General features: G+C 57.1%; 1 protein-coding gene across 6 annotated transcripts in view; it reads right to left on the bottom strand.

Annotated features, from left to right (window-relative positions):
* The window catches only part of PTPRN2 (protein tyrosine phosphatase receptor type N2), an 831,667-nt gene that overhangs the window by 430,461 nt on the left and 373,214 nt on the right, over positions 1–27,992 (bottom strand). For 5 of the 6 annotated variants that reach the window (XM_058723632.1, XM_058723627.1, XM_058723631.1 and 2 more), the window contains 2 exons: positions 22,818–22,904; positions 6,708–6,787 (listed from right to left, as the gene is read on the bottom strand). In XM_058723632.1, coding sequence (XP_058579615.1) covers positions 6,708–6,787; positions 22,818–22,904 — 167 coding nt within the window. The remainder of the gene's footprint in view (positions 1–6,707; positions 6,788–22,817; positions 22,905–27,992) is intronic. The other variant, XM_058723630.1, reaches the window with a different exon arrangement.

Raw genomic sequence — 27,992 nt, 5'->3', positions numbered from 1 at the left:
CCAGTGTCTTTCTGATCCCAAACACAACAGCGGTCCGAGGTGAGCAATGGCAGCTAACAACCCCCACGGCCCTTGGAATTTGAATCTCCTCTCCCACCAAATGCGTCCTACCTCGTTTGATGCTAAAGCAAGCCCACGGAGCATAATCACCAGGCCTGTATCTGACAAGGAGGGAACCCAGGGCTCGACGAGACCCAACGAGCCGTCCACAGTCTCAACACGGGAAAGGAGAATCGGGACTTGGACTCTGGCTCTGAACCCACCCCCTGTCCTTCGAGGCTCTCCTCTGCCAGCCTCCAGCGCCACGGGGCGGCACGGCGGACATCCAGATGGAGCGTGGGAAACGGAACCGGCTCTGGCCCGTTCACCTCTCGTGGGGCGGTCCACAGCAGCCGACACACCCACGCTGGAGAAACAGGTGCCGAGCAGGGAAGCCGCATCGCTCTGAGCTCCACTGGACGCCTCACGCAGTCCAGCTGACCCCTGCCCGCTCTGCTGGTGGGTCGGCCGGCTGCCCGAGGGGTGCCGTCCTTGACCGCAGGTGGAGCAGGTGCCTGACGCACGTCACCGTGTGCCTCCCACGGAGAAGGACCACAGGGCCAGACGGGCGGGGGAACCAGCCTTGCCGCGTCAGTCACCAGGCTCATTTTCAAGGAGCCCTGGCAGGCGGAAAACACGGCCGATGGACAGGAAACAGGCCGTAAGGACACAGAGCCGACCTCGGCTGGGGTTCTGAGCAGCAGGATCTGTCAATGACAAACCTGCACACGGCCATCTAGGGGCTTCTTGCCCAAGTGCCAAATAGACTCCTGCTGGCCCCAAATGCCGGGGCCCATTTCTGCCCCGCCCCACACAGCTCTGAGCTCTGACACCTTCCTGATCCTCTGTCCTTCCAGTGAGAGGTCCTCTCCTGAGTCCCAGCCTCTGCAGGACCTGCCCTGGGGACGGCCGGCCAGGTGACGGCCAGCCTGCCCATCTCAGCCACCCTGCTCTGCTGCCGTGGGCCAATGGGTGCGAAGGGCTGTGGCGGGGCCAGCCTGTCACACACCTGTTGTGCAAGAGTTCTTCAAACACTGGGCCTCAGAGAACCTCCCGGAGCGTGACACGGGGGCGCCTCCAAGGCCTAAGACCTGGGTGTGTTCGTGGGCTGCTAGGGAGGGCTGCCCAGCGGGAAGGCGCCCTCCCAGCCTGCCCCCCATGAGCCCCTGAGGGACAGGCGCTAAGGGCTGTCCGAGCCCAGGGAGCAGCCGGGACAGGAGCCATCACGAGAAAGCCATGCGGGTGCACTGGGCCCGCCACGGAATGATAGGCCGACCTGGACTAGAAATCACGCGGCCGTCCAGAGGCCACGGGGACCGCGGTTTGTGAAAGAACTCGCAGGAAGGGGGTTCGTAACAGACACCCGTGTTCCCCCTTCGAGACAGCTGGCTGCGCCGGACCCGCAGGCGGTGCTGTGGCTGACGGAAACTGCTGGAAGGGGGTGCTGGCTCGCCCGCACGGGGTGCGTGTCTGTGAGCCGCGGCCACGAGGTGCACACGGTGAGGGGTCCCCCGGCACCTTCCCTGGTCCCCTCGCACAGGTGTGGGCCGTGCTCCTCCTGTCTGGACACGTTTCTGTGCTAAGATGCTGACAGAACACCGGAGGCTCATCCGCCTATAGAGAGAGCACGCGCGACTAGAAACGGACACGGGGAGGACCGGGGCTCGGACGCTCATGCTCAGCACAGCAGTGAAGGGGCCGGCCGAGGCCGTCTTCGCAGAGTCCCTCACGCCCGCCGCTGCTCACATCCCTGTACGCGCAGAGCTCCCCGTGTGCCCTCGCAGAACCGCTGGGGCGGTGGGCACGGAGTGGCGGAGGCAGCAAAGAGAAACGCCGAGCCGGTGCCCGAGTCCTGCCCAGGCCACATGTGAATGGCCACCCGCCCGCATCGGGACGTCTAATTCCAGGGGCGCCTTGCCCCACCTGGGACGCCCGCCACCAGGTGCTTGGGCCACCCTCCACCTCTCCGTCGCTCACCCCACATCCAGCCCCCTGCCCGAGTCCGTTAAATCTGCAAACTGCGTCCAGACCCTGAGCATCAGGGCCCCCGTCGTCGCCCTTTCCATGCCAGCGTCACCTCAGACCAGCAACGGCCTCCCGGTTCCGTTACTTCCCTCCCCTCGTGCCCGCCACCACAGTCAGCAGGCAGGGCAGACGGGCCCTGGTAGGTGTTTCAGGTCATGTCATGCCAGTGGCTCCTCGGCCCACAAGAAGCAGACACTGAAGTCCCACCCCACGTGGGTTCCCCTGGAACCAGATCCAGATTCAGATCTGAGGGCCAGTCATCTGGGGGAGCACGCCGAGCTGCGGGGAGAGGGCTGGGCTCGTAGAAGTGACCCGGCTGCACACAGCATGCGTGGGTCACCCCCGACGAAGCGCTTATCCATCCGCTATCGTGACCGTCTGTGCTCACGGATCACCCTCACGTTACAGAAGCAGCAGCTGTGGCTCCCGGACCCGTGGCGGGAACGGAAGGTCAGCAATAATCGACCTGCTGAAATTTCAGCTCGCAGGGCACCCCGTTTGACCTTCACAGGACCCACAAAGCCAGGGCCGTGCCCCATCTTCCTGGACTTTCCCACAGTCCCACAGCTTGCAGGTGACACGGCACACACGAGCTGGGAACCCCACCTCAGCCCCCACCCCTGGACGGGACTCCGCTCCTCTGTGACCCCGTGTCCGCCCCACGCTCAGGGGTCTATACAATGGGACAGAGCACTAATTCCACACGCTGGGCTCCACACGAGACCCCTGTGCCCATGCAGACAGAGCCTGCCTGCTGATAAAATCAGGCGACTTTCCACACAAAGCGTGAAGACCAGTGACTAATTTGGCGACACTTACTTAGCACTCCGTGTCACACGTTGCCTGTGGGGCAGGTAGGAAGGCACACAGACCGTGATCCCAGCCAGGAGGGGTCCCACCTGGTATTTCCCACAGGCTGTCAGAGCAGAGGAGAGGCTCGCCTGGTGGGCGTGGCCCGGGCCCTTCCAGAAGCAGCAGGTGGCGAGGCGGTGGGCTCCCGGTCCCGTCCGTACCCAACAGGAAGCAGGGAGCCCGGCAAACGGCAGAAAGCAGACCAGAACGACCGGGGACCCCGGGGGCACAGAGAGTGACTGATGCCGTCAATAGCCAAAGGAGGCCAAACGCCTCCTGGAGTGAACGGGGCGGCACCCACTCGCCCCTCCACGAGGGAGAACCTGTTCCTCCCGCAAATGGTGTCGGTAATGCATTGGCTCCCTTTGTCCAGCAGTGGATATCGAGTAGTACGGTTTCTACTATTTGGTCTAACCCCCGTCCCTAACCCCTCCCTGAGCACCGCTCATACATTTCTACACGGGTAGCCCTGCAAATGAGGACAGACGAAACCCCTTCGTAGCACTGACTCATTCACACCCAGGGTGAAGCCGTGAGGAGAACTGGCCTTCACAACTTCTAATTACGGAAACGCGGCTCCGGGAGTCTTCTCCAGCTGGGCCGATTAGCACGGCTCCGCCACGCTGACAGCACCGCCCTCCACTCCAGCAAACACTTGTCAAGATGCCAGAAGCAATTACCTGGCTGTTTAGAACGGAGCGATGGGGCCAGCGCCCTTCCCTTCCTCTCACCCGTCCGAACCTTCTGGAAGCCGCAGCCGTCAGACACTTGCTCCCGGGGCCGCCAAACGGTGCTTCCTGCTGACGTGCACGGCCCTTACCGCACCCCACCAGCCCACAGGCAGCCCAGCGTTTCCGGGTCCCAGGGAGACTCTGCCACGGACGGCCAACCGCCAGCCACGCGGTCGGCGAGGGAATCGAACACGCCGCCGAGCAGAAGCCCGGCACCTGCCACCGGGACAGCCCGCAAGGTGAGCCCCGGCAGGAGGTGACGGGAGCCCGGGGGTCATGAGGTGGGCGGTGCCACAGAGCGGGAGGCAAAGGTCACTTACCCACGTCTTCTCCGACACAAGAAACGCAAACATCGACTAGAAACACACTACTTGAGAATAAGGGATGTGAAGGGCAGCAGAGGATTTCTCTGCTTGATCAGACGACCTGGCCAGAGAGAACAGCGGTAACTAACTGCCACTCACCGCAGCGTGCTCAGCCGTCGAGTCAGCGAGCTCTGCGCCTGGATCCGCCGTGCGCCAGCTACACACCAGCACCAGCGGTTTCCACACGCTGCGCAACGCAGAAGCACCTCCTCAGGCGGGACCCGGGTCCTCTCGTCGTTCGCTCACACCGCGCGCTCCCGCGTCCTCTCCTGGCTCGCTCACACCGCGCGCTCCCGCGTCCTCTCGTCGTTCGTTCACACCGCACGCTCCCGCGTCCTCTCCTCGTTCGCTCACACCACGCGCTCCCACGTCCTGTCACCCACCCATTCAGGTTCATAAGTGGGGCAGAAAGTCCAGGAGAGGGTCCCCTCGTACCGGGAGCAGAATCTGGACTCAGAAAACCAGCTGCGCTCATCAGTCAGGACGCACAGCAAGGACGTTTGTCGTGGGAGCTACGTGCCTGTTCCTTAACGTTTCGTATCACTTTGTGCGAAATTAGCCAAATAAGTTCCCTTTCAGTCCCACCACCGGGGGTGCTTCCCCCCTCATAAGATGCCTGCAGCGTCGTGCCACTGAGCCCCTGAGGGGATCACACGCAAGCAGTCACTGTGTCTGCAGGCAGCGATCCCCGCGGCAGGCTCTGGTCTGCAGGGTGCCGAGGGCCGCCAGCCGCCTGACACGGGTCCGCCCGACAGTGCCGATCAGTCGCTTGCAGCAAGGGCTCCCCATCACCTTCTAAAACAAGAGACCGCGAAAACTTCCTGTCCTTGTTAACACGTGAGGGAGTCTAGTGCTCAGAGAGCTCACTTCTCCTCCTCGGGGACTGGACCTTGGTGCCAGTCGTGCCCTTGGTACATCCACTGCCAAACCACAGAGTCCTGATGGTCACCAAGCTGTTTTTCTTAACCTTTTTCCCTTATAGCACCAGGTACGTGCGTAACATGATAAAATCATGTACAACAGAAGAGAACTAATTCTTTGAAAGCACGCATGGAACCTCTTGCACGTGCACGACAAGAAACCCTCAGCTTGCACAGCTCCGGCAGTCCCGTAAGTCCGGCAGGCACACTGGTATACGTGAGCAGATTCAAGTATTCAGAAAGTCACTGCCATGGCTCTCAAACATACACCCGGTGTGCGATTCCCCCCGGCATCTGGCATTTCAGTACGGGACACGAACACATTTAAAATGACCAGCAGGGGCGCCTGGGTGGCGCAGTCGGTTAAGCGTCCGACTTCAGCCAGGTCACGATCTCGCGGTCCGTGAGTTCGAGCCCCGCGTCGGGCTCTGGGCTGATGGCTCGGAGCCTGGAGCCTGTTTCCGATTCTGTGTCTCCCTCTCTCTCTGCCCCTCCCCCGTTCATGCTCTGTCTCTCTCTGTCCCAAAAATAAATAAAAAACGTTGAAAAAAAAATTTTTTTTAAATAAAAAAAAATAATAATAAATAAAAAAATAAATAAAATGACCAGCAAACTAGATTTTAAATAAGCAACCCCAGTTTCCCCAGAAAGCAATAAAAGAAATGAAAGGCCACCGCCAGGGAGTAGGCTGCCATGACTGTAAAAGCTGAAAAGACCTCCTTCCATTTTATACCATTCATTACTGTGCCCTGAAGTCCCAGCAAATCCGACTGGGAAAGCATTGCTTCCCAGCACTGGGATGAGCGGCCACCTGTGGGACAACCGTTAATGATTCTGCATAAAAAAACCACAGTTGCTGACCGGGTCCTAACTTCACCTGACCATCTCTGCCGCAGAGACGCGAGGATGGATGCCGGAGGGAAGGAGGGGCCTGCGGCCACGAGGGCCACAGCCACTGACGCGGGATCCCTTCCCTTTCAGAGGGCAGGGCATTTGGAGTGAAAGCTGCCGGCTTCTTTCCCTGGGGCCACATCAAGCCGCTCCGCTGGGAATGACACTTTACTGCCTGCCGAGACACCTCACAGCGGCCTCAAAGCGACCCAGGACACGGAAGCGAAGCCCGGGGCGTTGGGCTCTCCACACAGTCGAAATTGGCTGGGTTTCTGAAGCAGAGTACAACTTGGCAAGGAGCCCTCCCTTCACCAAAAATTGCTGGCCACTGAAATCATTACTTCCACAAAAAGGACTACTAAGGGCACCAGGACCTACAAGAAAAATCCGGCAGCCACCAAACCAGAGAAGACCGACCGCTGACCCCGCCAGACGGAGCCCTGCCGAGGCCCGTTCCACGGCAAACGGCCACCACACGCCGAGGTCACTTGCTAGGTTTCAAGGCAGGTGAGCAGGAATCCCCAGGGCCCTAGAGAAGCAAAGCTAGAACAGAGTTCTCTGTTTCTCTTTGAACCCTTCATCCTGCACTGTCTTGGTCCGGGACAGACAGAAGCACGGCCAGCGTGTGCTTCTCACCTGGGACGACGCGGAAAACCTCAAAACAAAATGGCACTTGCTCTGTCCACGCGGGGGCCGCCGCAGACACCAGGCCCTTGCTCCCCTGGGTGCCAGGCTCTTTGTCTCAGACCGAGCGGTGTGGTCCTCATCCTGCACCTGCAGCCCAGCCCGCCGCGCAGTGGTGATGAGGCGCGGTGCCGACCGACCCTGTCGTCCCTGGGCCGGGCGAGCGTATGCCCACGTGCGTCGTGTCGAGACAGCCTTACCTGCGGCCTGCGCGACATCTCCCGTCGTCAGGTTCTGGACACTGGCGCTCAGTCTGAAGGTCACCGCTGGGCCCACAACACTGCAAGAGACCAGGAAGAAGGAGCTCAGAACCGCTCTGCACGGCGTGTCGCTTCTCCGCCAGCTACACGGGAAACACGGACACGCTGACGACATACACGCATCGAAGCCACTGCTGTTCCACACGCGACCTCCGCCAGGCTCCGGGTTTCTCGACGCCGTGCCTCTTTGTCCCCATATTCCAGGAATTCTGTCGACAGGCTTTGCTTTTCTAACCCATACACGGCAGCACTCTTATAAAAATTCAAATCAACCACAACCAACCAACAAGAACAAGCAGATATTCTTGCGAGGGAAGAAGAAAAATTGTTATGGAAACAGATTTTAGTATTTGGCTCCCACAGGAGTGGTAGGAATCAAAAGCAGAAAGGAAAGAGACTGGTATTTTTAAATTTCTCTTGACAGGAACCGTTTAAAAAACTTATCAAAGTCATTAAGAACTATTTAGTATAAAAATAACTAGCAGGGAATTGCCAGACAGGAATGATTAAAATTTTCAAAGCTTTTTAAATACTGTGTTGAACATCAGCTTCAAAAATATATCTCATTTTAAATAATTTTATTCGTCTGAAGGGGAGAGGGAAGAAGAAGGGAGGACCTTAGGAAAGTGGAGGGGGAGAAGAGGAGGGAGGAGGGGGGAGGGGAGGGAGAGGGGAGGAGGGAGGAGGGGTTGGGTCCCTTTCACCAGAACCCGTGTCCTAGCTCCTCAGACTCCTGGCCTCAGGTGTCCAGACCCCTCCCGGAAAACAGCATCCCCCCATTTCTTATCTGTCTGGTAAATGAGGGTGTGAGGTGCAGGGCCGGTCCCACAGAGAGGAAGGTGCCGTGCAGGCTGCAGGGACGTGGGTGCTCCCCTCCCCACCCCAGCACGGACGCCGCTGTGCCCGGCAGGGGCTCGCAGGGCTCCAGAGGCGTCAGGGTGCAGCTGGAGAGCTGTCCTTCCTAGTGATCACCAGAGGCTCCTGCCACTGTCCACAGATGGGCTCTCACGTTCCAGTGTCCTCCCTCGGTGCAGGGGCTGGACCACGGAACCTCCTCCGTGTGCGTGGATTCGACGACCAAAATAACACCTCGAAGAGCAAAACCACTCGTCTGCCATTGCTAGGTCTCTACTGTGTGTGCGGGACTTTGCACATCCAGTCCCGCCCCAGTGCCGGGGCGCCGGAAACTGCGGGTGCCGGGCCTTCAACAGCCCCTCCAGCTGGTAAGTCACATCTCTCCGGATGCTTCCTCAAGCTGCCAGTCCCACCTTCTCCACCACCTTTGTCAGTGTCGCAACAGTCATTTTTCAAGGTGCTGAAAACGGGGACACAAGGAAAACTACGAAGAGTCAGAATAAAAGAGTAACGCGGCCATGCTCAACGAGAGCCACGTGAAGGTTATCAGGACACCCTCAAAACTGGCAGCGAACCGCCGTAAGAAAACCTGCCCCCGCTCGGCGTCTCGTCTCTGGCCCCCCGCCTTCCGTGCTCATCCGTCCAGACGCGAGCGGCTGCTTCTGGGTCTCGCGTGGTCTCGACCAGGTCTGCTCTGAGCTCGTGCGTTCTTGTGGATTCAGACATGACCCCCACTCGGGACACCGCGGTCCCACTTCTGTCCTGCTCCTCACAGGAGTGCCTGGCTCACCTCTCGCGGGCAGCCCACTGTGTCCGGCCCATAATGCAGCACAGGAGCCTCAGCACCCCCTCAAGCCCAAGGAGACCCTCGAATCAGCACCAGCTTTGTGAAGCAGCCGTGGCCCAGCCCGTGGATGTTCTCTTCGATTTCTTCGTGCAAGACATGTCTACACGGTCACAAGACTCTGCTGAAACTCCCTGAAAACGTCACCATGTCCGTGCTTCCTGCTTGGTTCCCACCGCCAGTGGTTAGAGCCCTGACCCCAGTCACGGGCTGCATCCTGGCCCGACGTGCCCCCAGGGGGCCGTCCTTAGGAGCACGTGTCGCCCACCCTCCAGACCCGCTCTCTCCACACACCCAGTCTAAGGCCCAGTCTAAGGCTCCCGGGCCTGTATCTGAAGCTGCCCAGCCAGATCCCAGCGACAGCCGTCGCCCCAGCATGGTGAGCTCGAGCCTCTTCCCCTGCTCAGAGTCCCTTCTGGCCTGACCCCCCCATCCACACTCTGACCCATGGCGGCCCCCTCTCCCAGATCTGCCAGCAGGTGCAGAGCCGCCTGGCACTGAGCACGTTAGCTGTCTCGTAGGACATTTGTAGCTTCCCAAATGGCTGGCTCTCTGGGGGCATGTGGAGCGTCCCTGCCAGGGCCTCACACACGTGGTGGGTGTGACAGAGTCACAGCTGTGACCGAGTCGTGACCGAGTGCAGCTGTCTTCTCCATTGAGAGAAGGTCCTTATCCACATGAATAGGCCCCACCTGCCATCAAAAGGGCACTAATAACAGGTCTTCACACCGGGACCCGAGGGTTCTGTGTCGTTTCTATGACATTCCCCGTCTAATCTAAACGCCCAAGAATTCCTAGGCAGAAGAATTCCCTAGACCCAAATCCTCCCTCGGGTGCAGAGAATTCCCTCTGAAGACCCCCCGGGCTTTCCCGGCTCCTGGCTCACCCACGTGGTGGAGGAGAGTGCATTCACCTGCCCCCCTGTTCCCTGGGGGCCGGCAGGAGGGGCAGGGAGCTGTGGGTGGCAGCTTGGCCAGCAAGGGACGCAGCTGACACCTGGGAATGCGCCTGGAACTCGGGAAGCACTCAGAGCGTCGGCTTCTCAGAACCCAAGTTGGTGATGCGGCACGGCCCCCGGGCCGCCCAGCCCTGGCCCCGCCACCAGGCCTATCCTCTCTCTCAAGTCTCTCGAGAAGGAAGGAAACCTGAGTTTGCAGAGGACATTCAGGGAGGGTCAGCAGTGCAACACGGTGCCACGACAGGGACTCAGACCTGCTCTTCCCCAATACCTGCCCCGACGTGTGGCAACGTGGAAGTCTCTACACCAAATTCTCACCCACAAGTCTACAACGTCCCCTCCGCTAGGCCTGCAACCTCCTCGGCCTCAGTTCGCCCAGCTGTAAAGTGGGGAGGCGGGCTCTGGCCCAGAGGCTCCGGCTTTCCCGGAGTAGCTGCCGTGGGAAGCCAGTGCCCGACGACCAGTGCTGCACAGCGTCCCGGATACGAGGAAGGGAAAGGAGGGCATGTGTGTAGGGGCTGAGCAGAGACCAGCCTCGTCCCCAGATGTTTCGCACACATGCCCACTGCACTCAGAGACCCTGCTGCCCCTTGGCCAAGCACCACCACGTCCTGCCGGTTCGGGGCACCGAGCCGTGCCGGGAGCACACGGACGCTCACTGAGCTTCCCACCAGGGGCTTCTGAAGTAAGAAGCACTGTGAGCACGAGAGCTGGATGCAGGGCCTGGGTTTTGCCGTGAACCCACCATCAGAGAGTGTCAGATCCCCAAACCAAACGAGGACTTATCTGACAACTCTTTGCAACAACGCCCGAAGCGGCGACCGAACCCACCACGGCAGAAGCACAGGGATCACCACAAAACGCTGATTCTCTCAGGGGTCAACCTGTGATTCATTTCCTTCCCCTCTTCTACTTCGTGATCCCTGGGATGTAATATTAATCTGTTGCCTTGACTTGCAATAAACTGGTGCTTCTGAGCCCAGGGCTGTTTGCAAACAGTGGGTGGACACAAACGGCTGCATCCGAGAGCCCTGAGGGCTTTCTCCCTTCCAGACCCCAGGGGCATGCAATCTGAAGGCCCAGGGGAAGCAGAGGGTGACAAGAAAAAGAGGGATTGCTGTGTCGGGAAAGAATTTAAAATATTAGCTAGAGGGATACACTCGATGCGGCATCAGGAAATGGACAGAGAGCTCCCCGCCGCCCGCCCCGCCCTGCTGGGTCTCCTCCAGTCTCGGGAAGCAGTATGTGCGGGAGGCGCCCCACTGGGAGGGTGTGCCTAGACCCTGCCCTATGGTCTGCCAGGGCTCCAGGGGCCCTCAGGAAGGGGCTGTGGTCACCAGCCGGGACTTTTGTTCCCATGTGGACGGCTGGAGATTGAGGCCAGCAAGACTGTCCTGAGGCATTCTCCTAATCTCACGTATCAGCTCCTCAGTCCTAACTCGGGGGCAGTCTTTCTCCCAGGCCTGGAGCAGTAAAGGTTCACCCCGAAGGCCGACACAGCCGTCCTCAGAAACTGCCTGTAAGGCTGGCCCCGGGTTGCAGCGGGGAACTTGGCCAGCAGCAGGATTCCCAACATCCACACTCGATCGGCAGGATCTCCCTGCGCCCAAACAGTTCAGGATAAGTAGGGTGTGAGCAGGTTATGGGGTGGGAGTGAGGTGCCAGGAGCTACTACTGTCTTCTAGGACCATGTGGCCTGGGCTGTCCTTACTGCCTTCTTCAGTTCTGCTTCTTCAAATACTTGGGGAAAATAGCCCCATATGCATAATGCTGGCACAGAAGGGGGAATTTCTGTGTTTAATCAGAAAATAAAAAAATAAAACCGATGCCTAGAGCCTTGCAAAACAAGCCTTTTTTTTTTTTTTAGAAAGTCACTTATTAATAAATAGTGAGAGTTTCTCACACAGAACAAAATATTCCAACTCTATTGATACAAAAACATTGATGTTTAGATCAGGAAGAAATCATTGAAACAGACGCAAAGAAAGACGAACAGGAAGTTATAAGGGAAGACCTATGTTTTACTACAAAACAGAGAAACTAATTCTGTTCTTTGACTTTCAGACTCTCATTCAGATTCAACCAGTAATCGTTGGAAACACACTACGGTACATTCCTGCTATCTGCGGAGTTATGTCTTATACGGTCAACACAAGTGCGGATTTAAGCAACACTGAACCAGGGCTCCTGGGGAAGCAGAGGGCTGGGCTCTGCCCAGACTCTGGTCCCATTTTCCCAGCCAGTCAGTGTACACGACACCTTGTTTCACATGTGCTTCCGTTTAAAGACACCTCATTGATAGACTTATTGCTTCTTTAACATTGAATTCACCGCCTACCACGCTGTAATTCATGCCTGAACTGAGCTTTTCTAATACAGCATTTTCTCTAAGGCACAGCCCAGCCTTCTTGCACATAAGAACACGATGCACTACACTTGGGGGCTGTTCCAAACAGTGAAATCACCAACAAAAAGCACAAAGATGTAGAAAATGTAGTGCTGGACAGTGAAAAGGACACGTGTTTGTGATATGAGCCAAAGTAAGAATGCAGGTGTCTCCTTGTTCAACCCCAGCTGGGAATGTACTGGTGAGAAACTCAAAACTTTCACCCCTCTGCAACAAGTCTTCGAGAGACCACACAGCGCTATATTGATTTTGGGGTTTCGGGTACGTTTGCAAATATTGAACCACAAATAGGATCTACGGTGCTTCCTAGTGTGTGTTAAGCACGTTCACACAATTCAATGACCTTACTGTTTTTATCACATTTTACAATTTAACACCGTAGAGTTTAAGGGGCTTATGACCGAGCTGTGTACCTGTCCTTCCTTGCTATGTGACATCAGCACACGACTCCCTTTCACCTGCAAGGGACAATGATGTGCATCTGGGGAGGGTGTCTGGCTGGCCGGGTGGCACAGGACCTCCCCCTTAACTGACCCCATCGTCCTCCGCCCCCACGCATCAAGAGTGGTCTGCTGGTCCTCCAGCCTCTTCCGTGAGGTCCACACTCGCAGGCCTTCGTGGGCTCACGGTGTTTCTGCACACCATGCCGCCCCCGACCCAGGCAGTCATCCCCTGTCTGGAACGACATGGTGGAGACGAGGGGCAAGATCAGCCATTTCTCTGCCGACCCCACGGCTCTAGCATGGCGAGCTCACGTCCACGGAGTCGCTACGGGCAGACTGGTCACACACGGCACACCCGACCTACCATGAGGTGCTCTGCTGACAGCACGCGTCACACGAGTCCATTTTCCTCCAGGACCACGGACTTCCCGAGGGTCAGATTCACTTACTGCGAGAGGGGACAGCTCTTTATGGTGGAAGAAATGCCGACAGGTGGAGCCCGCCTGCCAGACACAAACCCTTCCAACTCGAGGGAGAGAGAGTCTTCACGGTCTCGGCCCAGAGAACCCCGGGGGGCATGTGCGTCTGGTGCAAGGCTCCAGCGGCCCCTCCTGGAGACCATATCAGGAGAACAAAACCGCACGTTATTGTTAGGAGTCAGGCTGGAAAGAATAGGAAAAGATACCTCCCCGAGATCCGGCAGCACTCGCTGAGTCAGAACTCCCTTCAACCAACTTAAGCAAACGGTGTGCGTGCACGCAGGTGAAGGGTGCGTCAGCCCTGCTGTTCTAGCTGATGGTCTCCGTCGTAGACACAAGTGGTCTTGAGCTCTAAATTCAGTGTTGCCACTCGATGCTTCCTAGTGGCTATAACCTGGTCAACGTGTGACACGCTCATATATCTACAACGTATGATTATACAACATTTAGAACTATATATCGATTAGAATATTGATAATTACTCACTTTCGTTTACACGGTCACAGAACATGCTAACAAGCAACGGAAGTAGCTTCTAGCACTTTAATACTGACATATTGCTGTTTTTCCAGAATTCCCCATCCTATCATTTCAGGCTGATGAAACAAACAAAACCCCCATTAACCCGAGTGGTAGGGGTGAGAGTTACATGGTCTTTTCTTTAAATGAGGACTCTTTAGAAGTCCCTTTTCCCCCTATTTTTATCACTGAAGACACTTAACAAGAATCTAATGCTCTGTCTTTATACTATCGAGATACTGACATATGAATCTTCTTAATAACCATGAGTCACCAGGTGAGGCTTCTACGTGTTAATTTTCACCGCACAACAGTCAAATCTTATGAGTTATGAGACACCGGACTCAGCCTGAGCCCAGACCCATTCAGGTGAGAATGGGGAAGGCAGGTGATTCCCGGTGAGACCTCATTTTTGTCGTTAGTTAACACTGTGTCCAAAATGTGAAACACAAAAATTCCTGTCAGTCGAGGGTTCCGCTTTGTTTACTTAATTTGGGTGTTGTTTCTCCTCTATAATAACAGGCTGCACGTGACACAGGATTATTTGCATCAGGTCTAACACAGAGACAACAAACTTGACTACAGTTTTCCTTATTAACGCTAAGGGCTAAACGGCCCTTAATTCTGTACTTAGAGATAAACCTCAGGAACTAGATCCCCTTGACTTTTGGGGGATAAAAAGAAGATCACAATATCTAATTAAAATGTTTCTTACCAGCACATTCTGCCTTGGCTAATGCACTGGCCTATGCTTTGTCTATTTGATCCTGGATTTGGGGTAAAACCTGTAACATGGATAGATGGGATAGAGGGAGGGAGGGCAGCGGGAGGGGTGGTGGAGGCTGGAGAATGCATGACAGACGACGGACGGATGGGTGGCCTTCACCAGCGTCCTTTCCTGGCTACGGGGCCCAGAACCACGTCGCTCACACTTTCTTTCCCTCACACTGGTGCTGACCCTGAGTTGCTTCTGGGGGTCACCAGGTTCGTCCTCGTCTTTTTCGTCAGCTGTCCCTAACTCCACAGTTTGGTAGGGGACTAATCCAAGCCACGAACAGAAAACCAACAAAAAACGAGTTCATGTCTGGCTGTCACAGAATCATCTTTGCAGGCCTCATTCCATCCATGTCAAATTACAAAATTCTAGAATTCCATGAAATAGCAAAATAATGCACACATATATTCCTAAAGCATACTTTCCATTACCGTACTTTCTGCACAATTGTATGTTCCTGCCTCCCAAACATCAGGCAATAGCTTTCCAAAATATCTAAATTGAGGGTTCACAAAAGAGGAAGGACTGAGAGAATCAATTCTTATTTGTTTGACGAAACACAGACTTACAAAATTACCGCACGATAACTTAACACAAGCCTTCATCGAAACATAATACTGATGATGCTTTATCTTCTTAAAGGGTTGGGCAATTGCTTTACTACAGGTTGTCTCCCATTTGCAATTACTGTGTGATCACGTACAGTTTGGGAATTCCTTCTGTCACTAGGGAATGCCTTACCTGGCACTCTTTTCTTCCCATGGAGTATTTGGAAGAAAACCGATTAATCCATACTTATGTTTTGCCTTTGGACTTTTAAAGCATTTGCTTGATTTTTCCTTGCTAGAACAATGTATTGTTTTCCGGCCACAACTGAGAGGTGACGTGTTTGGTCCCAAGAAACCTGCGATACACCCACAGCGGTGCCCGCACAGCCGGGTGCCCATCTGACCGGAGAGCACGCATCCAACACGTCTGCAGGGCCACGGGCCCCGGGGACATAGCTTCCAACGCAGCTGGACTCCCACAGTGCGTGAGGATTAATGAATTTCACAATCAAATAAATAACTGAATTATCAGTGTCAAACATTTAGAAACAAAAGCAGCACCTGAAAACTTGGACTCAAGTTTTCTCGTGGGGGAGGAGCAGAGAAAGAGGGAGACAGAGAATCCCAAGCAGGCTGCGCACTGTCAGCACAAAGCCCGAGGCGGGGCTCCAATCCAGGAACTACGAGATCATGACCTGAGCCGAAGTCAGACACCTAACCGGCTGAGCCCCCCAGGCACCCACGAAGGCTTTTACTTGAAGCCACTGGCTGTCGAGGGCTGCCCCAAAGCCGGGCAGGAGCCTCCCTCCTGGGAAACGGGGGTTCCCAGCCTGCCGGGCCCCTCGGCAGGGGCGTCCCCTGGCAGCGAGGCTCACTGTTCTGTTTCTTGGTTTGTTTCTGTTTCTCTGGACACCCCGGCTGCTGGATGCCCGGCCTGCACACGTATTCCGGTTGGTAACCCACGACCTGACACAACACTCGGGGCCGGTTTCCATGCAGGAACGAGTCTGTGTGTTCCCGGCTGGGGCCACTTTGTATGTTTCTCCTGTCCCTCCTTGTGGTGTCAGTTCCCACGGGTGAGAGGGGCAGGACTCCTGGCAGACATTAAAGCCTTCCCGTCGGGACGGGGCCTGAGGAAAGCATCCTGACTTGCCCACTCCGTAGTCGTGAGGATGCTAGCATACTCGTAGCGTCTCTGACTCCGGAGAGAGAGGCGGGTGAGTGAAAATGAGCTCTGCTTTGTTCTCCTGAGAACAATGAGAAGAAGCTGAGCAGAGAATTCTGGCATTGGCAGCACAGGCAATAAATAAAATTGATATTTTACCACGGTGTTTCGTTTTACTTCGGTGTAACTTTTTTCACGTGTTCACGTATTTCTTGGTTGAAACGACATTTCATTTTCATAGTCTATGATATATGGAGCGCCACCCTCTACTGAGTGCTGAGTGTCTGCACACACTTGACACTTAACCCTCCACAGCTCTAGTGCAGGCGCCATGATGCCCACTCTACAGTTGAGCAAACAGGCGAGGCGAGCTTAAGCGGCTTGCCCAACACCTTAAGGCAGCGGAAAGGCGGATACAAACCTAGGCCAGATTGACTGATCCGTTTTCAGTCAGTCAGTCAGTCAGTCAGTCACTGAGCAGATATTCAGCACCTGGTACGTGCCCGACACCATCCTAGGCTCTGAAGATGCGTCGCTGAGTGCGAGGCCCAGTCCCTGCCTTGAAGGACAGCAGCCTCCTGAGAGAAATGAAGACCCTCCTCTCCTAGATCAAGGGATTAGGAGGAGGAAGCACAGTGTCTCTCTGAGCCCTCAATCCTGGGACGTCTAGTCCAACACACAACTATGCCACCCACCCAGCACGTCACACTCTGGGGGTTCGTGCAAGCCTGGGGAAAGGGTTATTCTTGGCAATCGGACCTATTCACAGTTAGCCGTTAGAGTAGCTCCGTAACAGCAACAAAAATACCAGCGGAACGGTACAGGCTAGCCAAGCCGAATGCTTACACAGCAGGCAGCGCCTAATGAGCTCTTGGCTCCGGGACGTCTCATAGGATCTCTGCAGAGATCCCATTAGCCTTAGAACCGGTTATGCAATTTCTGGGGGCCCAGCGCAGAAGGGAGATGCGGGGCCCCTGTTGAAGCATAACGTATGACGACTTTAGGGACGGCAACAGAAGAGCATTGAACCAAGGGGGGCCTCCTGAGAGCAGGGCCCACGTCACAGCCCACACCGTGTGCTGACCATCCACATTTTATGGGTAGGGAACCTGAGGTTTAGAAAGGCTACGTAACTTAACCTGTTCCTGAGCTGAGATGTCATTTCTCAACAGGAAAGGGCTCAACCAATACTTTAAATACAAACATCATCACCCAAAGCAGAGGGATTTACTTACAACGAGAAAGGGCCACCCTTCACTCAAGCGGACCCACTCCTCCCTCCCCACGGCCTCATCCTCGGTCTGAAGATAGGGCTGGGGCAGTCTCGTCATAGTGTGACACACCCTTGAACCCACAGTGTAGCTGTCTCTAGCCCCTTGGTCAGACCTCGGCCATCTGCAAGGTGCACACAGAGCACGGCCAGCGCCCCTGTCCCAGTTAGACAGGACCCTGAACATTAGGCCCTTCCTTCTCTGCCCCTTTAAGGTGGCGTCAGTGAGGAAATCCTGGACTCAGGTGGAGGGAGGTGACAGCATCCACCTGTGACCACTAGAGCGTGTGGGCAGTGGACACAGTAAGTAGAAGTGTGGCCACCATGTACGGGAGGCTCCGTATGGTTCCGCGTTTTATTGCTGGAGGCTCTCGGCTGTGAGTGATGTTGTTGACCCCAAACATAATCTTTATCGCTGTTAATTTGCAGTGCCCCAGCACATCCCCAAATTATCCATGGCTTTGTCATCACTTGGGCTACAGGCCAAAGGGGCCAACCCAGTGAGCTGAAGGCCACTCTGACCCTTTCTCCAACTTCCTCTTTAATGTCTTCATAGATCAGAGAGACAAGACAGGAGCCAAATAAACACAATTCTGCCCCAGGAAACGGACCTTCCACGGATTCTCGCACCTGTGGAGGGAGGTGTGGGAGCGGGTGGGGGTGCGAGGCATGGGAAGGAGGGATGAAGTAGGCCTCAGCATCACTGGGACTCACAGGATCGACCCGCTGGCCATCCCCCCGGCCCTGTACAAGGAGATCCTAATGAAAAGTGTCAGTGTGCTGAGTTCCCACCGCTGCACCTCCAGGAACTGTCTCGAAAACAAGAGCACTGTATTTTCATCAATTCAGTAAATCACACAGATGGGAAACTAAACTGCTTCTTGCATCAGGAGAAAACAGGAAGATCGATCACAGAATTAGGCTGGCCTCCCGCAGTGCCCTGGGCTGATCCGAGCCTTCTCGGGGCTGATCCAAAGGCTCAGGACGAGCGCCGACAGCAGCCCCCACTGACTACGGAGTCTCCTTTGTATGGCGGGTCCCACGGCACCGCCCACCTGACGGTGCTGGAGGAGGCAGCCCGTGCATCAATCAGCACCACGGTGGACAGCCGTGATTAGATTATAAAATCATGACTGTGGCCGGCGTGTGTCTGCTGGCATAATTACATCAGCATGCTAATGCCGTTTTAATGGTCTCTAATGATGTAATAAGAAATAATGGAATTTATTTGACAGCTACATAACCATTAAGAAAACATATTAAGTATAACTGGTACTTCCATAAAAACGTAGACAGTGTCTGAAAGCGCCAGCTTGCGTGGCAGCCCCTCTTCCTCACCTGGAACAAGGAACAGCCGTGGCCACACAGCAGCCCCCTTCCAAGGCTTCCACTGTGCTGGGTCAGGTATGCACCCCTCGGGAGGAGCGAAGTTCACAGCACACACACAGTAAGTAAAGATCCAGAGGTGTGGCACAGACGTGAGCCAGCCAGATGGGGGGCTGCAGAGAAGGCTCTGGCACCAGGAGGCCCAGCTTGAGATTTGAAACATGAGCTCTATAAAGAGCAGGGAAGACTGGGCATCTCCAGCCATAGGGAAGGACCCACTTGACGGCCACGGACCGGATTCCCAAGGGCGTAAAGGGAAGGTGGTGGTGGTGTCAGAGGTGGCTCATAGGACACAGGAAGCCCACCCCCCAGTTTTCCCAGCAAGGAAGAGACTGTAGCAGAAGACATTTACAAAAGATTTGATCTGGCCACCAGCTTGGCCAGAAGGTGCTCCCTGGAAACGCCTCCGTGCCCCCAGCCTCCTCCAACACGAAAGGGCTTTGTGTGGGAAGGTCTGAGACCTGAAGTCAGGAGCAGACCCAAGGTACAGGCCTGGGACAGAGGGACTGCAGCCAGCTTCCAGCAGATGTCTGCACAGGACACCCCCCATCAGATGTCCTCCCACAAGATGCCCCCCTTCCACGCACACCCCCCGATAGCAGATGCCCCTCCAGTCCTGACATGCCCCCCACAGGACACCCTCTCCAGACACCCCCCCACTGGACACCCCCTCCAGATACCCCCCACCAGACACCCCCCCCAGCAGATGCACCTCCAGTCCTGACATGCCCCCCACAGGAAACCCCCTCCAGACACCCCCCACCGGACATCCCCCCACCGGACACCCCCCCCCAGCAGATGCCCCTCCAGTCCTGACATGCCCCCCACAGGAAACCCCCTCCAGACACCCCCCCACCGGACATCCCCCCACCGGACACCCCCCCCTAGCAGATGCCCCTCCAGTCCTGACATGTCCTCCACAGGACATCCCCCCCACGAGACACCCCCCACCGGACACACACCCCCAGCAGACGTCCCTCTGGTCCTGACACCCCTTCCCCCAGAAGCCCCTCCAGTCCCCAAGTCTGCCTGGCCTAGCCCTGGCCCTGACCCTGCTGCAGCTGCTCTGAGAGTCTCTTAGAAGCCGACCACCTTGCTGAGAATGTGGAGAAATCTAGGTGGCAGGTGGGCAATGTAGAAACAGGGCACATGGCATCCAGACTCTACCCAGGGCTAAACATGCTTCTGGACCTTGGAAAAACCCGTGTCATGTTCTCCCCAGGAGGGGACTTCAAACCGTAGCTGCCTATGGACGTCATGGAGACGTCATCAGCAGCTGCCTCGTGTGAAAGACTCAGTCCTGCGTGTTCTGCTCAGTGGGCTCGTCCCCTGGGATCTGCCCCTGGGGCCGGGCGATGAAGCAGGCCGCCACGGTGGGCTTCCGGCCTGGCCCAGGCTTGGTGCCCCTCCTCGGCGGTGGGCTCGGGGCCACACCCACCTGACCCACCTTGGGGCTCCCAGCCCGCCGTGCTCCCATCTGTCCTGAGGACGCCCCCCTCCCCACCCCCACCACATCAGCAGCGCTGTGCCTGGGTCACGATGCAAACACACCCTGGACTTCTCACCCAGAAGCCGGCGGGGGGGGGGGGGGGGCAAGTCTCCAGGAAACACAAAGCCCCCCCAGTGAAGGGACCTCTGCCCTCTATCTGGTACACAATCACCATGAAGGCAAAAGGAAATAATGAAAATTCAATCCATTCAGTCCCCAGTGGGCCAGACGAAGTTTTACTCTGAAGTCTCTCCGTGTGATTACGTTTTTTGTCTAATTTTCTCAATAATGGGCCTGAGCCATGATAACATTCTCCAATTGTGCAGCCCACCCCGGCTGCGAGCTCCTCCTGGAGATACAAATCCTTCTTATTATTTCCTGCCCTGACTGCTCCCGGGACATTCTCAACGGTAATGACAGAGGCACCGGTTCATTTACTCCCTCAGCGGCACGTGAGCCCTCGCACCAGCCGGTGAAGTTCCAAGGTCTAAGGAAGCACAGGCCAGACTCTGTCCCTTCCTGTCGATGGAGGGATGAGGAATGTGAGGAACGACCCGCTGCTGCTGAGGGCAGTGTGGGTGCCGGGCCCACACTGTGCCATCCCTCATTCTGGTATGGGGGCATTTAAATGTATGTATTTTTATTTTTTTCATTTCTTTTTTCAATTTTTTATTTTTTAAATAAAATTTATGTATTTGAGAGAGAGAGATAGAGAGTGTGCGCACGCAGGGGAGGGGCAGAGAGGAGAGAAAGAATCCCCGGCAGCCTCCGCGCTCTCAGCGCAGAGCCCAGTGCAGGGCTTGAACCCACGAACTGTGAGACCATGACCTGAGCCGGTATCAAGAGTCAGACGCTCAACCAACTGAGCCACCCAGCTGTCCCTGTCATGGGATGCATGTCCACGCCGTGCAGTCACTGTGCTGGGTGCCTCACGTGAACATGTGCCAGGGACTGCTGTGACCCCTGACCTTGGGGTCTGGTGGCGAAGACCAAAAATGACCAGCCACGTGTGGGGTGCGGGCAGGGACGGGGTAGGCGTGCTCAGGAAATCTCCCTCTGCTTCCTCGAAGGGACCAGCCAGCACCACCCGGTCAGTACCGGCTCTCTGTGTGTGCAATCCTGTTTAACGACAGCCTGTGGAGACCATGCAGGGGGCAAAGGGCCAGCGCCCACCTCCCTGGGCTGTGCTCACACTGAGCTCCCGAGTTGGACAGCCTCACCCCTTCTGCAGGGCCGCATACAGATGGGCAGTGCCCGGACGCCCGCACAGAGCTGCCAAAGGATCCTGCGTGGAACGGAATGTGCTTTGGCAAAGGACAATCCTAAAGGGCCTGCGAGGTGCCGGGCGGGGATGGGAGCTGCCCCCGGAGGGCCGGCGTGTGGTTTTAGCAGACATGGTGACTCCCAGTCTCAAAGCTACGGCCCACATTCATCATTTCCTCTCCGAGGCCCAAACCCCAGCCGGGATGGGGTGGGCATCACCACCTCTCACCCAGAAACCTCAGTGGCCCCAAGTCACTTGGGCCTCCATTCGTGTCCCTTGTCATTCACTGTGGACGCAGCTAGAGACACACTCCCCTGACAAAAGCTGTCCGGTGGCTTCCCAGCACATGGAGGCAAAGCTGAGCTCCTCACGAGGGCCTGCGGGCCCCCCGAGCTGCCCTGGCTGTTGGCACGGGACACAGCCCCCCTGCTTGTAGGCAGCTCCTCCGTCCCGGCGGGGTGCCTCCTCTCCAGACCTCGCAGCCTCAGTCCCTTCCCTTCCACGTGAACCAGGGCAGCCCGGCCCTTCCCAGCTCTGTCCTGCATTTGTTTCTGCTGAAATGTCATGCTCTCTGCTCCACCCGTGGCCTGGCGCTCGTAGGTCCTTGTTGAAATGTTGCATCTTGTGGACGGTCACGTTCGCCGGTGCGCAGGTGGTGCAAGAGCCCTCGCTAGCTGGAGAGAACGGGCGGACTGTCATCGGTGGCAAGGAGCCCAGCGAAGTGAATCTCGGCTTACTGTTCAGGCCAGGACTTGGCCTTGGCCCCTCTCTCCCAACTGCTGGCTCCTCCCTACTCACAACGAAGGGTGACAAACTTTGGAACGAATACCAGCAGCAGGTATGGATCTTGGAAAGCCCCACAGAGTGGGAGACTCACAGACGGTCAAAGGAACCGTATTTCCAGGACCGAAGGCCCAGGGCCAGCTTTTCGCATCAACAGGTGTCTCCGCTGAGCCCTTTATCTCTGGGCCGAGTGGCTCACGGCATACGCACTGCTGCGTCCCGACGCTGCCTTCTGAACTGACCTCCAGTCCAGACCCCGCAGCTGGGACATGCTGGTCTGCCCACGCCTGCTCTCACTTACTCCATTTGTTACACTGCCAGGTACCCGGCCCCATTCTGTGCAGTCCTGCCCCACACCGTGGACTTGCCACGTGTCAGCACCCCAGGCCCCAGCTGGGCCACTGATGACCAGACAGGCTGGCGGTGCTGGGGTGGCCCAGCTCTTCCCCTCGGTGCAGCGAGTACCCAGCAGGTCTGTAGGCACTCAGTAAGTGCTGACTTCTCACGGACACGTGCCATCCCCTGGGCTTTGACTCACCTGCAGTGGGGTGGGGCACAGGCCCCAGAACGTTCTAGAGCCTCCCAGGCAACTCTAGGTGCAGCAGGGCTAAGAACCACGGCCCCAGGGGGCCCTGCCCTTCCAGGAGATTATAATTTTTACAATTACACTAAAGTTCCTTCTGCACTTAAATAACTTACCAAACCCACCTGGAATTTCCTTTCCATTTCTCTCCTGAACTGTTTCTCTCTGATATAATTAACAAGAACCCCAGGCACACAGTTCTTTCCCCTGCAAACCAATTTATGAAACGGAACCCAATGTGAGCAGAGAATAAAACCCCAGGGCCCCGCACCCGACACTCACACGACGTCTGCGAAGACACTCATCGGCACCTCCAGGAGTTGCGCCACGCCCTCCATCAGCTCCTTCCCCTTTTCTGGGCTCAGGGGGCTGTTGAGGAGAGCGGGGGGCAGCGTTACAAAATGGAACTCATCAACACTTGAGAAGCTGCACGTCCCCCCGTGCCCCCGCCGTGGCGCCTGCGGTATTCCCGTCACACAGTGGCCAGGCTCTCGGGGCAGCCGGGATCAGGTGCGTCTTCAGGCATGATGAATCACCCGAATTTCCCAGCGACGAGACAAACAATACAGTGCAAATGGAATTGTTAGACGCGTAATGGGCCCATGATGCAGTGACGGCTCATCTCAGCCTTCAATAAAAAATGTAATAGGGAGGGTGGGAGGGGAGGGCGGACGAGAAGGAGAGGAGAGACAGGACACGGAGGGAGGCAGATGCTGAAGATCAAATTTCAGGACAAAGGAAGCACACATTTTTTAAATGCACTCATCTCTACAATGAGTGATGTGCCAATGGCAGATACGGGAGTGGGCCACACGCGAAGGTAAAGTGAGACCGATGGGCGCCCCGCAGGGACCCCCGAAAGGGGCACGCGTGCTCCAAGACAGCGTGCCCCGGGCCTGCAGGACGGCCGGCTCCACGGTCACCGTGGAGCTCAGAGTTCCCGTTACACGCCCTGAATCCCAGCACGCGGTGCCGTAACTCGTGCCTTGCCTGTGAAACCCTCTTAGCGGCATTTCGTGGAATATTCCGTCACGCCGTCCTGGAAAAACTGCCACGCAGCAGGGGTTTCAAGCCGGCTGACTGCTCGCCCCCTTGGCAAACGCGCGGGAAGACTGGCCGGGGCAGCCAGGGGCAGACGGAGCCCTGCCCTCCCGGGGCTGCGTGCGGGTGGCACACGGGCCCCGAGACAAACCGGGCATCAAACAGTGTCACCCCAACTCCACACATGCCTACAGCCAGAGATGCAGAATGTGACCTTCCATGGACAGAGGTCACCGCCGACCACCATGCAAAGCTGAGCTCAGCAGGGTGCTTCCTAATCCAACGTCCCCAGTGTCCTTGTAGGGAGAGGACACACACAGAGATGATTCTGGAAGCATCCAGGGTTCCTGTGGCTCCAAGGGCTGATGGGGTGCAGGTGGGGCCTGCAGGCTTGGGATACGTGACGGTAGTGGGGGGGAGGGGTTGTCGACACCAGCAGGTGACCCGGGAGCATGCAAGACAGAGAAGCCACTGGAAGGAAAAGTGGGGGATTCCACCGTGGGCACCTCACAACAGAGCCCGAACGGAGCATCTGCGCTGGGGAGGTGAGCGCTCACCGCAGCCCAGAGCCACACGAGAGGAGATGTGTCCAGGGCTGGTGAGCAGGTGGGGACGGTAGCTAAAGCGGGATTCCCTGGGGACAGAATCCCTGGGGACAGGAGGAGCCGGCAGAGGGGTCGAGGACCCCCCGAGGTCTCAGGTGGAGACAAAGAAGCCGGCCTGGGTTGGGAAGGTGTGGCTTGCCCTTCAAGTACCCCGGGGTTTCCCACGCAAGTGCGGCCGCCCCTGAGGCTGACCGCCCAATCCCCAGGGGGAGGCTGGCACCCAGCCACCCCCAACCACCTTCTCTGGGCGGGGACAGGAGCTGGACTTCTGTAGATGCCGGTTTCTGCCGGTGGCTGCCTCTTTACCAAGGCCAGGCCTACTCCCCACACCTCACCCGGTCATTCTGGACCTCTTGTGAACTCCCAGGGTGCTGTTCTGTCCCTCCATCCTGCTTCTCGAGCAGGCGAGCGGTCCCCAGGGCCGGGGGCCCTTCTGTGAAGGACAGACAAGTCCTCCAAGTCCCCGAGCGCACAGGGGCTGTTCGCGCTGTGCTTTAAAATAAGGGTACATTTTCCAATCGGTGTGTGCACCCTTCCACCTCGTGACCCCACCCCACTTAGAAATCCCCCCGGACATCAGACCCCATGTCACAGGCCCACCAGAGGTAGGATGCCAACTGGGGAAGGAGTCCACCTGGAACCTCCGTGTCTTCATCATCACTCCCTGCCTGTCCACCCGGAGCTGCGGGCTGGAGCCCAGAGCCCCGGGAGGGTCTGCATCTCGACAGTCTGCTGGGACTTTACACCACCCTGGGGAAAGGCCACGGGGGTGTGTGCAGACTCGAGAACGGGCTCCTGGTCACAAGAACAGGGGGCAGCGATGCCAGGAAGGCGTGTTCATTAGAGGTCAGGCTCTGGAGAAAGGACCTCAGCCGCACAAAGCCCTGTCCCGTGCTGTGTGCGCCAGCAACGTGAGCGGGGCCTGGAGGCACAGCTCCACTGCCTCTGCTCCTCAGGGCCCCCAGGCAGCCGCTCCTCCCGGGGCCAGGCCGCTCCTCCCCGACCCGGCCCCCTCGGACCCAGCACAGGGCGCACAGCCAACGAGTATCCACGAAAGGGAGAGACCAGCCTTGATGAGGCCATCCTGAGCACGGAAGCCATGTCTCCAGGCCAGGCTCCGCCCAGGACCAGGTCTCGCGTCACCGACCACTCGTGCTCTGCCTCCTGGGGCTGGCCCCCACAAGCCCTCCTGACCACTGAGCCCGTGGCCTGCCCCCGCTGCCCCTGCTGCCAGCCTGGCGGCTCCCAGAGTGGCTCCCGCTGACCTCTCAGGGCGGGCCAATGAGTGCGGCCAGGCAAGGCCTTCACACCTTAGCTCCTCTCGCCTCTCCGGCACCACGAGCTGGACTGAGATGCAGGCTCCTCTGTGGGTCCCAGGGTCTCACTGAGGGGGTACTCGGTCCCTGCACCAGGACACCCACATGCGGACACAGCAGGTGTGACGGATGTATTAATGGCACAAACGAGTGAATACATAGGAAAGTGTCAGAAAGTCCGACATTTAACACCGTTAACATGTACGTCAGTAAAGGAGGCCCATCCAGCAGGCAGAAGCTACTGTGTGAATCAAGCCCCTTAAAACTCGCATGACTTTCCAGCCTGAGGCCCCAGATTACTAACAGCCTAATCCCAGCCTCACGGACACACTTCTGGGGCAGCTCCGTGTGGGAACTTATCTGAGCTCCTCCCTGGACCCACACGAGCACACCTGCCTTCACCCGTCTCTCCAGGGAGAGCCGTGACCTGTTCTTGGTCAGTGGCTTCTCAGGGTGGTTTTCTGTGTCATTTTACAAAACAGATAATCGACTGTCCTTGAAACAGGAGGACCTCCCATCTTCCTTTCCTGCCCGCTCCACTGCCTGTGCCCCAAGAGGGGACACATTCTGTGCCCAGGCTGTGCCGGATCCTCCAACACCCCCCAACCTGCAAAGGGCACCGGGGAGCCAGTGTCCGAAAGGCAGTGTCGAGACAAGTCCCGACAAACGCTGCTCTGGTGACCGCCTCAGACAACATGGCCTCAGCTGTTCCATTTGGGGTGCTGTTCCTCTCAGTGTCACACAACAGAGATGAATGAGGCCATGCTCGGTGTCGTCCACATGCATAGACGGTAATTGCCTGCACGGGTCACCCACAACGGCATCAGAGTCAACAGCGGGACCATAAGAAGTCTCCTACTTGTGAAAAACCCAGAGTCGTAACACTGGAATTCCAGAAGGTGGAACAGAACGTGCAAATGTAATCCAGCAGACACGACATCCCCAGAGAGGAAGCCAAGAGGTGCTGGGTTGCTTTTCTCACAGAGAGAGGAGAGAACAGGGTCCACCTGGGGACAGGCAATCAGAACACTCCTGAAAGAAACAGCTAGAAGGAGCTTCCCCTTATGCACAGGCGCTCCCGGCTCGGAAACACCTGCAGAAGCCTTGGCTGCCAGAACATGCCCCAGGGCACTGGGCTGAGACCCTGGAAACGCACTTGGGTGGTGACCCCAGGGACACGTGCGCACTCTGGCTGCTGCTGGCTGGCCACGCTCTACTCCCCTCACTTCTCACCCCTACCCCTGAACGCCCCCCACAGATCCTCAGGACAGAGGTGAAGGCATTGAGGTTTCCACAAACGAGATCCCGTCTCCTCAAAGTGAGATCCCTTCCCACATCTGGCTCCCTGTGCGTCCAGCAAGTGGAATACAGGCGTGCTTGGAGGAACGGTCAGAACCACAGGGCCTTGGCCCCGCACCCTTGGATCCCGGAGAGTCTGAACGGATGACAGGAACACACATAAACGGCCAATGAGGTGCTTCATTTCAAGGGGCAGCAGCAGGCACAAGGCTGAGTTGAATGACAGTTGGAAACCGGCCGTGAGATGACGTCACTAGGTACTGAGGTAGGAAAACAAAGCTCAGGCTGATGCTGCATGCGATGACGGTGTCCCCGGGGCCCCACCCAGCTCACTGTCCTGCTCCTTCGTCCCCCACGTGGGGCTGGCAGCCCAGGCCGCACGGTCAGGACCATCTTTCTTCTTGTGACCTCTCAGAACATGCTTTGCCTGCGAACGTGCCTGCACACCGCTGAGGATGCTGTCAGCGGTGGGTGTGCGGGAGCCTCCCGGCTACCGTGGGGCCGCGAACGCTGGTTTCCCTGATGGCCTATCCCCCACCCGGCCCTGTGCTCTGAGAAGAGAATCCAAGCTGGAGTCCTGGCCCTGTGGTGACGACGGGCAAGGGAAGTAGCTCCACGTGGCCCGGGAGAGGAGAAATCTGATGAGACAGTAAGGACTCCCCTGGGCTGCACGCACACACCTGCACGCACGCACCTGCACACACGCACACACCTGCACACATGCACCTGCACGTACGCACCTGCATGCACAGACCGGCGCATGCACACGCACACACACGCAGGACTCCTCAGAGAGAGGCATCTGATGAGACAGTAAGGACTCCCCTGGGCTGCACACACACACCTGCACGCACGCGCCTGCACATACACGCCTGCACTCACACCCGTGAATGTGCACACACTCACGCACATACACACACACACAGAGGACTCCTCAGGGAGAGGAGGCGTCTGATGAGACAGTAAGAATTCCCCCAGGCTGCATGCACACACCTGTACACACACACCTGCACACAAACACACCTATGCACACATACACACCTGCACACACACCTACACACACCTGCACACAACACACCTGTGCGTGCACACACACCTGCATGTGCACACCTGCACACACACACCTGTGCATACACACTTGCACACACGTTTGTACATACACACCTGCACGTGTGCACGTGCATGCATACAAACAC

Source organism: Neofelis nebulosa, chromosome 4 (genome assembly GCF_028018385.1).
Source record: "Neofelis nebulosa isolate mNeoNeb1 chromosome 4, mNeoNeb1.pri, whole genome shotgun sequence".
NCBI classification, from domain to species: Eukaryota; Metazoa; Chordata; class Mammalia; order Carnivora; family Felidae; genus Neofelis; species Neofelis nebulosa.
This window is presented reverse-complemented; position numbering and strand designations above follow the sequence as displayed.